Source organism: Aythya ferina (genome assembly GCF_964211825.1).
Source record: "Aythya ferina genome assembly, chromosome: 3".
NCBI classification, from domain to species: domain Eukaryota; kingdom Metazoa; phylum Chordata; class Aves; order Anseriformes; family Anatidae; genus Aythya; species Aythya ferina.
In genome coordinates, this window is record NC_140298.1 from 112,525,681 (window position 1) to 112,540,624 (window position 14,944).

The window sequence follows — 14,944 nt, forward strand, 5'->3', positions numbered from 1 at the left end:
CACACTGTAACATAAATATACTTGAAATACTTCTGGACGGTGGATCAGCTCTACTACTAATTCAGCAGCTTCTCCACAAACACACATCATAAACTAGTGTACATAGTTTCTAATTTTTTTTTTTTTTTTTTTTTTTTTTTTTTTTTGCTAAGCCAAGCTGAGGGTTCCTGGACTACATTCCCTTTAGTCGGATTTGTCAGCAAGGATACTGAAGATCCACACCAACATCCTGTGTGAGGTCCGCACAGTACCAACGTGGCTAGCACCATGGACAACCCCAGGTGGTCAATACACCTGTTTCTGCACTGCTCAGGATATCACAGCTTCCAGTATTACAAGTAATCAAAAACTGGCTGTAAATAAAGAAATACAGCTGAAAAATTGGTATTTGAGCTGATTGATGGTATGTATGCAGCCTGATGGGCAGCTACAGGCCAAAAGCAAATGCTTTATAGCCCAAAATAATAAACAGACAACAGCTTTAGAACAATTAAAATAGACCAAAGAGTATATAATGAATTAACTTCAACGCTAATGAGAAACTACAGTGAATTCTGCTTATGCATAACTGGGGGAAGGAAAAAGAAGTTTTAACTGAACGTACCGATTTATCAACAATCATAGGGTCAACATCAGCCAAGCTTGCCCCAACTTTCACACGTTCTCGTAGGATTCCACTAGCTAAGTCTTCCGCTCTGAAGTTTAAAGGTAGGCACCTGTTCAACCACAACGACAAAAAATATTGTTCTGTTTTAGTATTTTTGAGGGAATGGACAGAGACAAGAGATTGAATGGCTTCCTCCACTAAATTAAAACAGACATCAAGCTAACCAATTTTCATGCAATCGCTTAAACTTACTCATCCAATTTCAAAACTATTACTAAAAAAAAGTTAGTTACAAGACTGAGATAAAAGAATTCTAGAACTAATTCTTCTGTGTATCAATAAAAACAGAGTACCTAAAAAGAAACTTCCTGGTTTGATGAGGTAACCAAATTTATCTTGTTATTTTGGTAATTATTGTTCCAGATCTGGTAGTTCCTTAAAGATAGTGTTATGACTGCATATATGTATTTCATTCTGGAGAGTAAGACTGGACACTATTTTGATTTAACACAAAAAAAGCTGAGCAAAAAAGGTGCACTCTCCGATCATCCTTAATCATATGCACCTGATTCAGTTTCTCGGCATATTCAAAGAAGCTTCAAGTCCTTACACAGGTACTAAACCAGGCGAAATACACAGAGTAAGGGAGAAAGAAAGGTACCAGTAACATACCAGTTACACTTGCAATTACACTTTTGATAGTTGTACATGTCTTTGGAACTCGTTAGGTTGGAAAAAGGAATGATATTGCAAACGAGAGATAGAAAAAGAAGAGCATAAAAAGAAAACAGTCTTCCTACAAATATATCTAAGTAGATTTACTGACAGGTGTTATAGATCTTCCACTTTTAGATAACTGGTAGGAAAATGCAAGGTAAAAAGACTGTATGTTGCGTGTGTAGAATGTACATATTGTTACAGAACAGTAAGAGATATGAAGAGTCAGCACTGGGGAGTACACCTGAAGTTACACCTGAAGTAATTGGGACCAAGTACCAACGTAAATCTAGTTACTCTGTTTTTACACCAAGAATAAAAATACATTTTAACTGACAAAGTTATGTCTTGTAAGACAGCCGAATGAAACAGATTATTTTTTTAATCTTTGGATCTTTTTTATCACTGTTGTTAATTATCTCTTCAAAAGACTTCAAAATCTACGTTAATATATAAGTAGCAATCCTCCTACACTATGGCTGCAGGCAATCCAAGGTAGAACCAAAAAGTCTGCAGAACCGATAAAATACTAACTTATTTTCAGCAGATTTTCTGCTGAATAATAAGAATAAAACACTCCTAAAGACCAAAGATATTTTGATACCTATTTCTTGCCCTGGCCATGCTTTTAGATTTTCTTCTTTCAAAACGTTCTTCATCTGACGAAGTGGTATCGCTGCTGTGAATGGCATGCTTCTTTCTCCTATTTAAATATCAAAATAAATACAAAGCTCAGTCCTTTTCACAGTTGTACAGCCTGTTTTGATTTTTTTACAAAACAAAATTGTAACATCAAATACAGTACTGTTCACATTTAACACACACATGCAAACTTTTGTTTTATTAAGAAGATATCAAAATACCCGGGGAGCAGGAGGGAGGGAGCAGGGCAGAAACGTCATTTTTACTGTCTCAAGGATGTCCAATATCAACATGAACATTCCTATAGCAGTAGATCCCTATAAAATCCAGTCCATGTTACTTCAACAAATGTGACTAAGTAGTCAGTCCTCACATTGTTGAGTTCAAACAGCTAAGTAGAAACTTCCAACCCTTAGCCAACTTTATCATAACAAATATCAAGGTCTCCTTACTCAGTTTGATGCTTTCCTCTATTCTTTTAAAATATTCCATACTTCCTAAAGCATATGCTCTCTTTTTATGAGGTTAAAGCAGAACAGCAGCAGCTTTACAAAGTATTACGCTAGTTTAACTTCTGAATCTAAGTAAAATTACTGTTCAAAGTATGCACGACCCATTTCTTATTGTAGTATGACAGTATTTCAGAATACTCTTTCAAAATACTAGATAATGCATATCATTGCATCCTCTCTACACAAAAATACTCGTGTGTGTGAAAAAGCTCTTTTTTTTTGCATGAACTAAGAAGAATCAGCTAATAGGAAAACTAATGTCTTTTTAGTGAATACAGTGAGAGTTTCATCATTTGTATGAACATGATAATACATTGATGAGCTATTTTTTGCCAAAGGAAAATTAGGCAAAACAGTTTTCAGCAAAATGATCAAAAATTAAGTGCATTTAAAAATGTATCAAAAAGAACATTATGCAACTGGAGAGAACTTCTGTAGAAGTGTAAAATACCCAGAGAAATACAGATAAAATGGAAGAGGAGCAATAAACATGTTAAAGCTAAAGGGATAATTGCCTCCAAACTCTTTACATCTTACTAGCAATTAAAAGTTCAGAGATCATCCAACAAAACATACACTACAAGCAATAAAATTCTCCTCAAAATTATACATTATTTATATTACAAAGAAACTTGTAGAACCCTAAGATCCTGCTACAGAGTTAAAATTTTTTAGGCTCTGAGTAAGTTTGTTTTTACAAAAATTCATCTATTTTGTTAAATAAATCTTTTTGAGTGTTCACAAGAGAACTTGGTATGTTACAGACTTCTTTGACACGAAAGATCCAAGTCAAAAATCATGTTTGGTTAACTTTATGTTAAATTGCTAATACTACTCAGATGGAACTTGAACTAGAAGAAAACAAACAAAAAACCACTCTTAGTTTTTCTTCTAGAATAGAAAATTGACATTATCTAAACTGCTGCTTTGGAATTGAACACTAAATAAAAGCCTTTACAGAAAAATCTGGTGTGCAGTGCAGAAGTCTTGTTCCAGTACTGGCAAAACAACCATTTCCAGTCACTTTCCAGACTGCTCATCACAAAGCTTCTAAAAAAAGCTTCATGAAACGCTGTGAAATTCACTTCTGTATGCTGATCAGGATTTGAACCTGAGATACGATTCAAGACCCATTCATATGCATGAGTGAAAACATACAACTCAAGAATATTTTGAAAATCAGAAGCTAATAGAATCATACTTAAGGGGAGTAAACAACTACGTACCAAAAGACTGACATTTACCTGATATGGCTTCTTCTCGCAGGAGATCTGTGAATATCAAACAGTGTATTTTCCCTCTTTTTTTGGTGAGCTGGCACTGAGTAAGAGAAGTTACAGGTTTGTAACATCAGTTAAAAAAGAATGAACTAATCTAAATGCAGCTGCAAAAATGGTAGATTATTCCCTTACCAATAATTTTATCACTGTTTTCTCCATTAGCTCAAATTAAGAAAAGAAATTTCTCATCATTGCAAAATGTGGCAACTGCCACTATGCAATTTATCTAGTTATGAATTAGTTTTATCACTCAAGAGGCAAAGAAATCAGCAGCTTTGCTATGTCATTATTTATTAGATGGTGGAGTTCAATTTTTGTCAAATTCTTTGCAACCCTGAGCCCAGCGTATGACAGTATGTGCAAAGTCCAATGAGGCAGCAAGCACGAGAGATAGTACCAAAATCCACACTTAACCACTGTTCTCAGTAGTCACATTCACATGGTGAACTAAAACAGAGGCAAGAATGAAAGTCACTAAACACTGCATGGGAGTTCTTTTAGGGATAAGGAGCAGTTATCCAATTTCCCTTCCCACACCCGTGAAATTCCTAGAAGTCAGAAAAGCAGAACTGTACAAGCACTGTCTTAGTTACTCACCTATTGGAGGGGCCTGATATCTTTCAACAGTTTTTCTCTGTCTTAGATTATACGGTCGGTCGTTTTCTTCTCCTTCAGCTTCTTCTGCTTCGATATCTCCATCTTCTTCCTGAGACTCTGTTGGGGGGTGGAGAGAAAACTTCAGAACTCATCTTCTTGATGCCAGAACTATCCTCACCCTAAACATTTTAATGGCCATTGAGAACTATCCTCCTCCTACTAATTAGCACTGATTTGTAAATCACTAGGAATTTGAAGACCAAGACAAATCTACAGCCTATTGTAAAAACTTATTTCAGTTTCCCACAGAAGGTTCTGGAAAAACAACAGAAAGAAAAGTATAACCAAATTAGTTTTAGCTGTGAACTGCAAATATCTGTCATCTGTTTCCTTCAGTAATTATCCTTCAAATTAAGAAAATGCCTTTCTTCTCTCTTTTCCCATAGCTGCTTGGGAACATCAAATATTTGACATAGCACAAAAATAACTCTAATTTTAAGATCCACAGTATCACTTTTACACAGACCAAAGCAACACACTATAATAAAGTTACCACATAGATCCATCTATTAATATGAACACTATTTCTGTCCCTGGACCTCAGAATTAAGACTGTGTTCTTACTAACTAGGAAAGACCAAATAACCTACAGCAAGGTTTTAGTTCAAAAATCAAAAGACACTATGCTGTGTCCTGTATGGATCCCTTAAGTCAAGTTTGAGTCTGGTTTCCTAAGGAAACCAAGCATGCTGTTGATCATGCCATTAGAGTTGGCCATTATGCCTTCATTCTCTAATAAATTTTAACCCATTGGGCAATTGCAAACAATTTTTAAAAGGAATTCAGAATTTCAAATAGAATAGTTTCTACACATTTTCTAAAACTTAGTAGATGGATAGAAAATAGAGACTTTTAATTAATATTTTCATTAAAAGTAAGATGCAGAGATGACAATTACACAGTCTTTCTGGTAACAGTCATCCACTGTATGAGAAATAGCGAGTCAATTAGAACACGCAGAGCTGTGGGCTACATGTACCACATCCTGATTTCAACACAGAGGACTGTTACAGGGAATATGAGGAAAGTTTCCATTATTTTTGTATTACAGGAAACAAGAGGAAGGGAATGTAGAATACACATATTTAGAAAACAAGCTTTTTTCTACTTACTTCAGATAAATTTGGATTGCTTTGTTTAAAGAAAACTATTTGTAGAGATCCCTAAATTTTAACTTTTTCAGTGTTTACTTACCCACAATACTTTTATTAATTGGTCAATTAAATAATTCCAAATCCAGATCCAAAACCAAATTATTTTCTGTAGCGTAATATATTGCTATTTTATGTTCAGGAGAGCTTTGTTTTATAGTTATTTCAGACAAAGCTTTATAATCCTATACAATCTGTACCTTCTTCTTCGCCTTCTGTGGACACTTCGTGGTGGTTCTGAATCCCATAGCTATTTCTCCTCAGTGATTTCCTCCTCCTTTTCACTCGAGAATACATATCCATGTTTTCCTGTAATAAAAATATCATACACCTCTGTCAGTAACTGTCCCACATCACTTACGTTGTTAGCCCACAGTTCAGGAAGTAATACTACATCCAATTTCTAGCCCCCAACTGTTTTTTCAACAGAGCCTTCCACAAGTAGGCTACAAAAACAATATTTTCAAATTTAATGGGTGGTAAGATAAACCCCTCTATACTATCTAATACATCGTTAGTAATCAGTATGAGGCTACTTTAGAGAACAAAGTAGGTAACAGCCCTTGGTCCTGTTTTCAGACTACCTGCTTGTGCTTCAAACCAAAGGAGGACCACCACAGCACATCACAAGGGCACGGCAGTCAATTCAATTCATCAGATTTAACATTCTACCAACATACATATCACTTCTGTGAATTTTCTTCTGAGTTTATCAAGTTTTTTAATGTTATCCGCTGATGAGGATCTGAAACCTTTTGGCAGAGCTACCAACAAAAGCATGGGAATTACGAAAACAAACATGTTCCCCTTTTCATAGTACTTTTATCCAAGAGATGAGACACTGCACTTACAAATTCTGTGTCTGTCCACATTCGCAGCCGCTCTACTTCCCCAGACCGCCTATTTCTCCTGATGTTAATATTATCCATTTCCTGTAGGACAGCTTCGGCAGTACTAAAATATATGCAACAGTTAGCAAAATAAATAGAGAAAAAAATAAAAATCAGCCTTAAAATAGTAGGCATGCAGAACTTTCCACATAGTATGCAATAGCTTAACATATCTATTTTTATGGTCTGTTATGGCTATTCCAATGTCTGCAAGCTGACTAAATATAAAAATGGCTTAATATGTGAAAATTTTAAGGTCACTTCCTGAATCTATCTATCAGTTAAGTACAACACTAACCGCAATAAAGAAAATTGAAAGATGAACCTACAGAATATAAACTAAAAAGTATGCATAAGAAGAAGTGCTGATGCTATGGGTTCAAATTAGGTTATAATGTTTTCCAGTCTATTTTTGCTCAGTGCAGATTGTAGCATACAAATTTGCAACTGATTAGGAAGGTGTCAGATCTGCAGAGTAAGACAGTAAAGCTTTTTATCCACTAATTATAATACTGGGAAAGCAGTCAATGTCTCCACCCTGTAAGCTACATATCCTCCTACCCTGGTCTCAGAGAGACACCAATAAATAAAGGATTTTAGAACTGTTAGATCAGTAACACCTAGAGCTTCAACGTTCGTTATTTGAGCTCATTACTCTACCACTTCTCATCTATTATTTAATTAGACTACATTTTCATTATCTGAAGCATTTGTAAACAGATTGCAAAACAATGCTGGTATGTGAATTAGAACCTTGTCCAAAACACTTTATTGCTAAGGAAGAAAACAACAGGGAATTACGCAAAGTAAGGCAAATATTTGGCCACCTGCTCTGACCATCTATTTACTGCTTTCTATGGTGATTGTAATAGATTTCCTCTGGAATTCTACTATAACTGTATAGTAATTGTAAGAAGGCAGAAATTTTCACTTCCTTCCTTTCAAGCTGTTTAAAAGTAAATCTGAAGAGTGAAACCCTGCCTAGAAAGTAGTCCACGGATGTCAAAAAAAGTCAAGATTTTGTTATGAGTGCCCTTCTCCATTTCAAACAATTCTTCTCAAGTATCTGTGATGTGTGACATTTACTACTTCAAGTAAAATTATGCTATAACTCAGTATCAAAGAAAACAGGGCTGCGGGTCGGGGGGTTAGAGAAATCCATCCACTTTGCCAGGCAAGAATAAACTAAACAATACTTAAATCACTGCTGACAGATGTTTATCTAACTTATTCTTAAAAACCTCCAATGATTATTGGACACACAGTTATCAGTAGAAGTTCATGTAGATTTTGAGTACCATGATCTTATCAAATTACAATCTTCATGGTAGACTTTTTCCTATGGTTGATAAGAGGGGGGAAATTGAATTGCAACTAGAAAAATAAATGTAACTGAATATGAATTTGTAAACTGATACCAAGTAGTTACTAGGTAAATTGAAAAGAATGTTTAATTAATAAAAAAATCAACAGAATACATTTAGCAATAAAGATCATACTTGGCAATTAAATGTTTATGCATAAATAATTTTTCAAGCACTAGCAAGCAATCTCTCACAGATGTGCCTATTAAAATCCATTTTACAGGTGGGAAAGTTGACACACATTAAGTGACCTGCCCAGGGCCACACAGAAATAATATTTCACCAAAATATTTCTGGCTCCCATTCCTATGCTCAGACCAGACCGTGCCTCCCTCTCTGACCTACTTTGTCTGCACAGTAAATGTCAAAAAGTGACACCAATCCTGTGTGAATTACTAACAAATGGTTAAAAAAAAAAAAAAAAAAGAAAACAAATTAAAAAACAACAAAAAAGAAAGCTACACACTTTTGATATTTTATGATCAAAATCATACAGGCAAGATCTAGAAAGCTTTCCAAGTGCTGTTGCTAATTACTACTTTACATCACATTTAGGTATCACTACATAAACAGGTTACTAGGAGACAAACCAGGGTGTGGATTTCCAGCACGTTAGGCACTCTGCAGTAACTGCCAACGCACACGGTTTTATCCAGGGGTAAACACAAAACAGCTTACTCCTCAGCACAAGCCCAGTAAGCTACTTTGCATTTAGTGCATGGGTAACGTTGGCAGTTGCAGCACAGGAGCCAGCCTTTAACTCACACCACGACCTGGCTTGCCTCCACGCTGTTACGGTCTCACAGTCAAACACAGAGATGGCACTGGAAGACAGGGTTTTCTAACTTCATTAAAAATCATCACGATGCTTTGTGAATACAACTGAAGTATCCCCACATACCTGTTTACTAGCTGATCAAACAATAAACTCTGATTCAAAGTTTCAAATCTGTTTTTCCTGGACCGACAACTTTTTCTGACTTCTATATCTCCGTTTATGCAAGCATGGTCCCCATCTCCCTTTTTTTCCCCTCGAAGGGGATGGCTTTTGAGAGCTAAGAGAAATTTGTATTACTACTTTAAAATGCAGGAAACAACATTTTCACAAACAAGAATTAATAAGCAGAATACTTAACAAGAACAATATACCAGAAGTAACTAAGGAGCACAATACAAGCACCCTTATATACACTAAAGAAATATATATAATTCCTATCAAAATTGTTTTTCAAGCTATTTCTTCAGACTCGAGCTTGTTTCCTTATATTATAGATCTTATTTTAAGATAAAAATTTGATATTCAAATATCCAGTCAATATTTTTTAAGTCAACATCAATACTAAAATGCACACTTGGCCCCCAGTTTCAATTCTGAGTCCTCCAAATGCAATATCAAAAGGTCAGATACAACACATTGATTTCACAAACAATGTACCAGCTACTCTGTACAGTGCCAAAAAAAAAAGGGATCCCACTCCTGATTGTTCCTTAGGCACCACAATAAATAATAAAAAAATACCAAAAATGCTTAATGAGTTAACATTTACAGAGTCAACACAGAATTAAATGAGACCATTTATGAAAAGGGGACATGAAAGACAGCATGGTTTTAGCCGAGTTATGAAATGAGATGGTGAGTTTGAACAGTAGAAGCAAAGAGGAAAGCTGTTCCAAGGTAGGAGGAGCTGCAGACAAGGCAGGTCTCTCTAGAGCAATAACGGAGTAAGTAATGTTAAGAACCACAGAAGGCCAAATCTTAAACGAGCAAAAAGAGTAAGTAAATTAAAGAGACCAGCTGGGAGAGGAAGGCCAAAATTAGTCCCTAACAGTAAATTTGGTAATTAAGGAAGACATCGAGATCATGGCCAAGAGGTCTGAATTGAGAAGAGAAATGGAATTTCATCTGAGAATGTTCCCCATGTCCATAGAGAGCATCCAAGATGTTGACAGAAGGAAACTGAGCCAAAACAGTAAACTTTTGGGTCAAAACGAGTAATCAGTAAAGTTATTAAAAATATATGCAACCGAAAACCACTGACATAAAATCATTAAATGTAAAAGTAGATACTAAAGAGTTGGCTGTAATACACTTACATAAGCTACGTCCATTTGGTAGTGTAGCACCAGGCTGAGAAGTTAACCTAGGAAACAATTAGATTAGAAATACAAATCATGTTTTCATTTCTTAGCCAAGCAAAAGTTACACAATGAAAATAAAACTTTAAAAGTTAACTCCAACTTAAAAACGTTGCACAATAAACCATGACTTCAAAACCTTTGTGAAACTAAGAGCAGACTCTTAGTCTCTGAAGCCTGCTTCATGCCCAACACTGGAATGAGTGCAAAACTGCCAAATCCAATTATACGAAACCCCCCTATTATCCAAACATCTCTTTTACTAGTCCCTTATTTTTTTTTTATTAGTCCTCCTCTATCAATCTCTGATAGTCCTTATTTTTAAATTAACTTTATTCTACTAGTTCATAGATTGAGAAAACAACATATTGCAGTTTTCTGAAATTTTAGTGCATAAACAATTGTTCACTTTTTCTCTTTAAAAATGAAAAAATCTGATTTATGACAGTCTGAGAGAATCTTTAGCATAGAATACAAATGAACAAGAACTCTACAGCTATTGACAGACTGTTAACAAAAACTTGTCAATACTGTTACACGAAAAGGGAAAATAAGTCACACAAAAGGAAAAAATATATATATTTTAATCTCTCTTCCACCCTCAGAAACACCGAGTATTTTACAGACAAGTGAACTGTAGCATATACTGCACACCAGTACTGGATAGGAAGAAACACCCTGTTCTCAAACTGAAAAGCTAGAATGAATTTGATGGGGAAAAGGAAAAAGAGGGGAAATCTTAGTAATACTAAATGAATTTAAACACGACCAAGAGTTCAACACGGTAGAAAGAAGTCAACTTAATGGAAGAATAGAAGATGTGGGCTTCTGCTATTATTTTCCTAAGAAATGTGTAACACTTACGAAACAAAGGTAACCTAAGGATTTTTGCAAGGGTTAGGTAGCAACACAGAAAGCCACATTTACGTATCATGTGCACATCCAACTTTCCAGTAACGTTCTTCTGGTCAGATATTTTAAGTTTTTTAGAAACCACAACTGAAGAAGTAAAATTTGATTATAATGAAGGTTTAGCAACAAAACTCTTGGGAAAAGTCTTAAAGACTGAAGATTGTTATTAGGCACAGCGCTTTGGATTTTAGCAGAAAAAAAATCAAAAAAGCTCAGACGCATGGACATGTCATGGCACTTCCTATGTAACAACAAGAGCTTTGGCATCCTGACCAAATTTCATTTGACACAGCGATCTAAATTCTCCCAGCTGCATTAAGAATTTTTTTTTTTTTTTATCTCTTTGCATTTCTAATATCTACAATACAAACCTGTACACAAAAAGCATGAGTTTCAGTACATTTTAGACAACCATGCCACATAATATACTATATTCGATTTATTCTGTTTTAAAAGGTAAAAGCAAACAAAAAAAAAATAATAATCTGTTTTACAGTTTATACAGTTTCTAAATACATCATCCTAGCAGATGACTGTCCTGTAGTGAATTGAAGTCACTCTTTTATACCAAGTGTTGTAAGAACTCCAATTTGTTCAGAAATACGAAATATTACCTACAAAGGAATCACTATTAACTGAATGTTCATGGCCCAGGAACATACAGTCTATAATGTCGCAATTACCTGTAATCTTGTGAACACAAGAATGCTTTTGGAAATATTATTAATCAATAGTTAGAAAATGAAATAAATTACTCCTCTTTTGAGTTAAAAAAATACGGCATGGTTTCGAGTTTAATTAAACATAATAGTTTACTTCAGTCTTTATAGCCAAATGGGGAAAAGAGGCTGAACATGACAATGGAAAGAAACTTGACCATTATCTATTCCTTAAAGACAGCAGAAATACTGATTTCTTTATTAAAATGTCATGTCTTCTTATAGACAAAGTACACAAAAATACCAATTAAGTCACTAAATTTGGATGTATCAGGAATCTAGAATTCAGACTGCATATGAAATAAAAATTACTTTCCATTTTAGCACACATTTGCATAGAAAGAAAGCACAGAGATGAGAGGACTGATATAACCCCCGTTCCTGGAGCCTTAAAATAACAAGGAAACTATATGAAATAGCATGCTTCAAAAATACACTCGAGTGTAAGCTGCAGTTCACTGCAGAAATAGAGAAAGCGAGTCAAAAATATGGGAAAATCTGACAGAACTTCATTTTTTTCTTAGTAACCAAGTTACCTGGACTGTCCAGTTGAGATGCTCCATTCCTCTCGCTGCCCAGTGCTGCGTGATTTTGACTTGTCTTTGCACACAGGATCAGCATGTTTTGAGGTACGTTTGGCGGGAGGAGATATGTGGCTATCGCTCAAACTACCATCACTGCCTTCATCTTTCTGAAAAGAAAAAAGGCATCAGACCACGCTTAATTGGCTCATTTTTATGTGTCCTTGTAGGAAAAAAAAAAAATAAGAATAAGCTTGGTAGAAGATAACTTTAGTTAATGGAAACACAGTCAGGTGTAACTGATGATAAATAAAGCCAGGCACTCCGAAGGTTAAACTCACTCCCCTGTCAAACTCTCAGTGTTTGGCTTGCCCAAAACATGAAAAATATTTATTCTGAAAACTTTACTGGAAACTATAAAGACATTTTCTTTGAACTATTAAGTGTTTGTATATTTGAACCTTTTTTTCCTGAACAAGCATTCTGGTTCTCTGACCCACTGCACTTTGTATTTCCTACATGACACTGCCAGCCCTACCCTACTTGAAAATGAATTCATTGTGAAATAAAGAGAAAAAAGGACTGAGGAAAGTTAAGATACTTAGAAACACGGCATGAATTTATCCCACTGACGTTATCTTTGTACTTAAAGTGCTTAAACAGTCACATTACACTCTTCTGTCTTGCAAGAGTTTTGCAATACCTTCCTTCTACTGCTAAACAGGCAACTGAGGAGCAACTGCAAGCAGACGTACTTCTACGGCACTTTTAGTCTCCTGTAATTGTTAGCAGCGTTACACACACTGAAGCTTCAGTCCTAACACCTAGAAAAAGCACCACAACACTACCAGAGTTCTTCCTCTGTGGCTTATTGGTGGTAACAGACAGAAACTTGAAGACAGGAGGAGTTATGTGAGAGCTCTGTCCATAAGTAGTGCACGGACAGGCAACTTAGGAGGATCTGAGGCTGTCATGGTGAGCTATGGAGGAAAAAGCAAGACTCTGAAAACCAAAAATTTAAGACAAGATTGTTCTTGTGAGTTAAAATATATATGTATGTATGTATGTATGTATGTATGTTCTCCTGCAACAACCAATTTCCAAATACCAAGGTCCAGGAACTGTCAGCAAGGACAAACTAAGAAAAAAAAAAAAAAAGATAGTTTTACTTGTATGCAAGGAGATGGTTGTGGAAGTCCAGTTTATTCATCTGGCTCATCAGCAACAACCATCTGCTTTGCGCTACAGACAATCATTCAAATTCTGGATCTCTCGAGCACCCAAGGGGGAGGAATAAAAAAGATTAACTTAGGAGGAAGAAGGGCTGTCACAGCACCATGTATAGGAAGTGGCAAAGTCTACAGAAAACCAGCCGCATGGGTGCAGTGCAGGGAGAGAGCAGACCCAAAGAAGCTCAGCACCACTGAACCCCAGGCTCAGCAGCACCACTGCAACCCCCCCGTCTTATCCTGGTGCTTATCTGACCTACCCAGAAACCAAACCAGTCCACTACAGCTTCAGATGCTCGCTTTTCTTCAGCTGGATTAGTTTCTTACCTGCTTAGTCAGCTGAATCATTTCACCAAAAGATGAGAAAAACATAAAAGATAACACAAGGAAAAAAAACACAAGTAAATAGCAAAGGTGAGAGCAAGAACAGAAAGCTGCAAGTGAAACGTGCTGTCTACATCACACCTAAACATTTCATCCCCAAGGACATTTTTAAACTAATATTAACTTAAATACTTATACTAATAACAAATTGTTAAATACAGTATTCATTATATTCTGTTATTTATGGAATATATTTTTATTTATAGCATAAATATTGGTAAATACTTGTAATAGTACTGAAAATACTGAATACAAAGGTATCATATTAGCTTCTAACCAGCCTACGCTCGCATGCCATTTTAGAAGTAGTTTTAATTACAGTTGTTTACCTGTTGAGGTAAGCCCAGGGAAAGCAAGATGTTTATCTTACTATTCAGCCTTAGGAATTCGACAACAAACCAAATGCAACAAAACAGAACAGAAACACTGTTTTCTTCCTCATTGATGCACTTCCCGAAGAAGCGCGATAATTTCCCTCTACTATTTGTGATACTTCTACTAGAAGATCAGAGCACAACTTTAAATTACAGAAAGCAGGATTTGGGATCAGAAGCTAGGATTTAGGCAAAGTGACAGCACAGGTACCAACCACCCTTTCTGTGTATAGAGCAGCTCCACTGTACAACACAGTGTACAGCCAGACAGTTTGCAGGATGGCCAGCACCCACAAGAAAATGACTTTTCCCTATTATGACACCGTATTTATTCCCTTCTGAACACAGTAAGCATTTGTACGTGTACTTTATCCCTTGACCAGCCACAAGCTCATTTGTGGACTCGCATAAATACCCCACTAGGTGTTAGCACGCCCTCCTGCAGTTGGTTTTAGGAGGTGCTTTCTGAAATGACCCGAGCGGCTGTGCAGGGCTGGGAGCAGGGTTTCGAGGCAAGCCACAGAACCAGTTTCAAACCGGCTCGGCCAGGCCGAGAAAATGAAGCTGAGAAAGGGGAACAAACAAGTAGTGAAGCTTTATGAGGGGTAACATTAAAGCTATTTTGTGAGCAGGGAAATTAATAACGCATGTTTTCCTCCTCCCAGGTCTGCAATGGCCACCTTTCTCTGCATGTCCTCCAGTTCCCTGCCTCTCAACCGAAGGCTCAAAAATCAGCTGATGGTCCTGGTTTGTCCTCTATTCCTCCTGACTATGCAGTGGTCAAAGGCAATGCAGTGAGCAGTCACGTCCCAGCGAGGTGCAAGTACAAAGCAAGTCCAAATTTGAAGA

The 14,944-nt window shown here is 36.2% G+C and overlaps 1 protein-coding gene across 4 annotated transcripts in view; it reads right to left on the reverse strand.

Moving 5' to 3' along the window:
• ATAD2B (ATPase family AAA domain containing 2B) overlaps window positions 1-14,944 on the reverse strand; it is an 82,136-nt gene that overhangs the window by 54,336 nt on the left and 12,856 nt on the right. For 3 of the 4 annotated variants that reach the window (XM_084512896.1, XM_084512895.1, XM_084512894.1), the window contains exons 2-10: window positions 12,124-12,278; window positions 9,915-9,961; window positions 8,722-8,875; window positions 6,418-6,520; window positions 5,767-5,875; window positions 4,356-4,472; window positions 3,723-3,798; window positions 1,929-2,027; window positions 605-716 (exon numbers count right to left, since the gene is read on the reverse strand). In XM_084512896.1, coding sequence (XP_084369022.1) covers window positions 605-716; window positions 1,929-2,027; window positions 3,723-3,798; window positions 4,356-4,472; window positions 5,767-5,875; window positions 6,418-6,520; window positions 8,722-8,875; window positions 9,915-9,961; window positions 12,124-12,278 — 972 coding nt within the window. Of the gene's footprint in view, window positions 1-604; window positions 717-1,928; window positions 2,028-3,722; window positions 3,799-4,355; window positions 4,473-5,766; window positions 5,876-6,417; window positions 6,521-8,721; window positions 8,876-9,914; window positions 9,962-12,123; window positions 12,279-14,944 lie in introns of those variants that run through there. The other variant, XM_084512897.1, reaches the window with a different exon arrangement.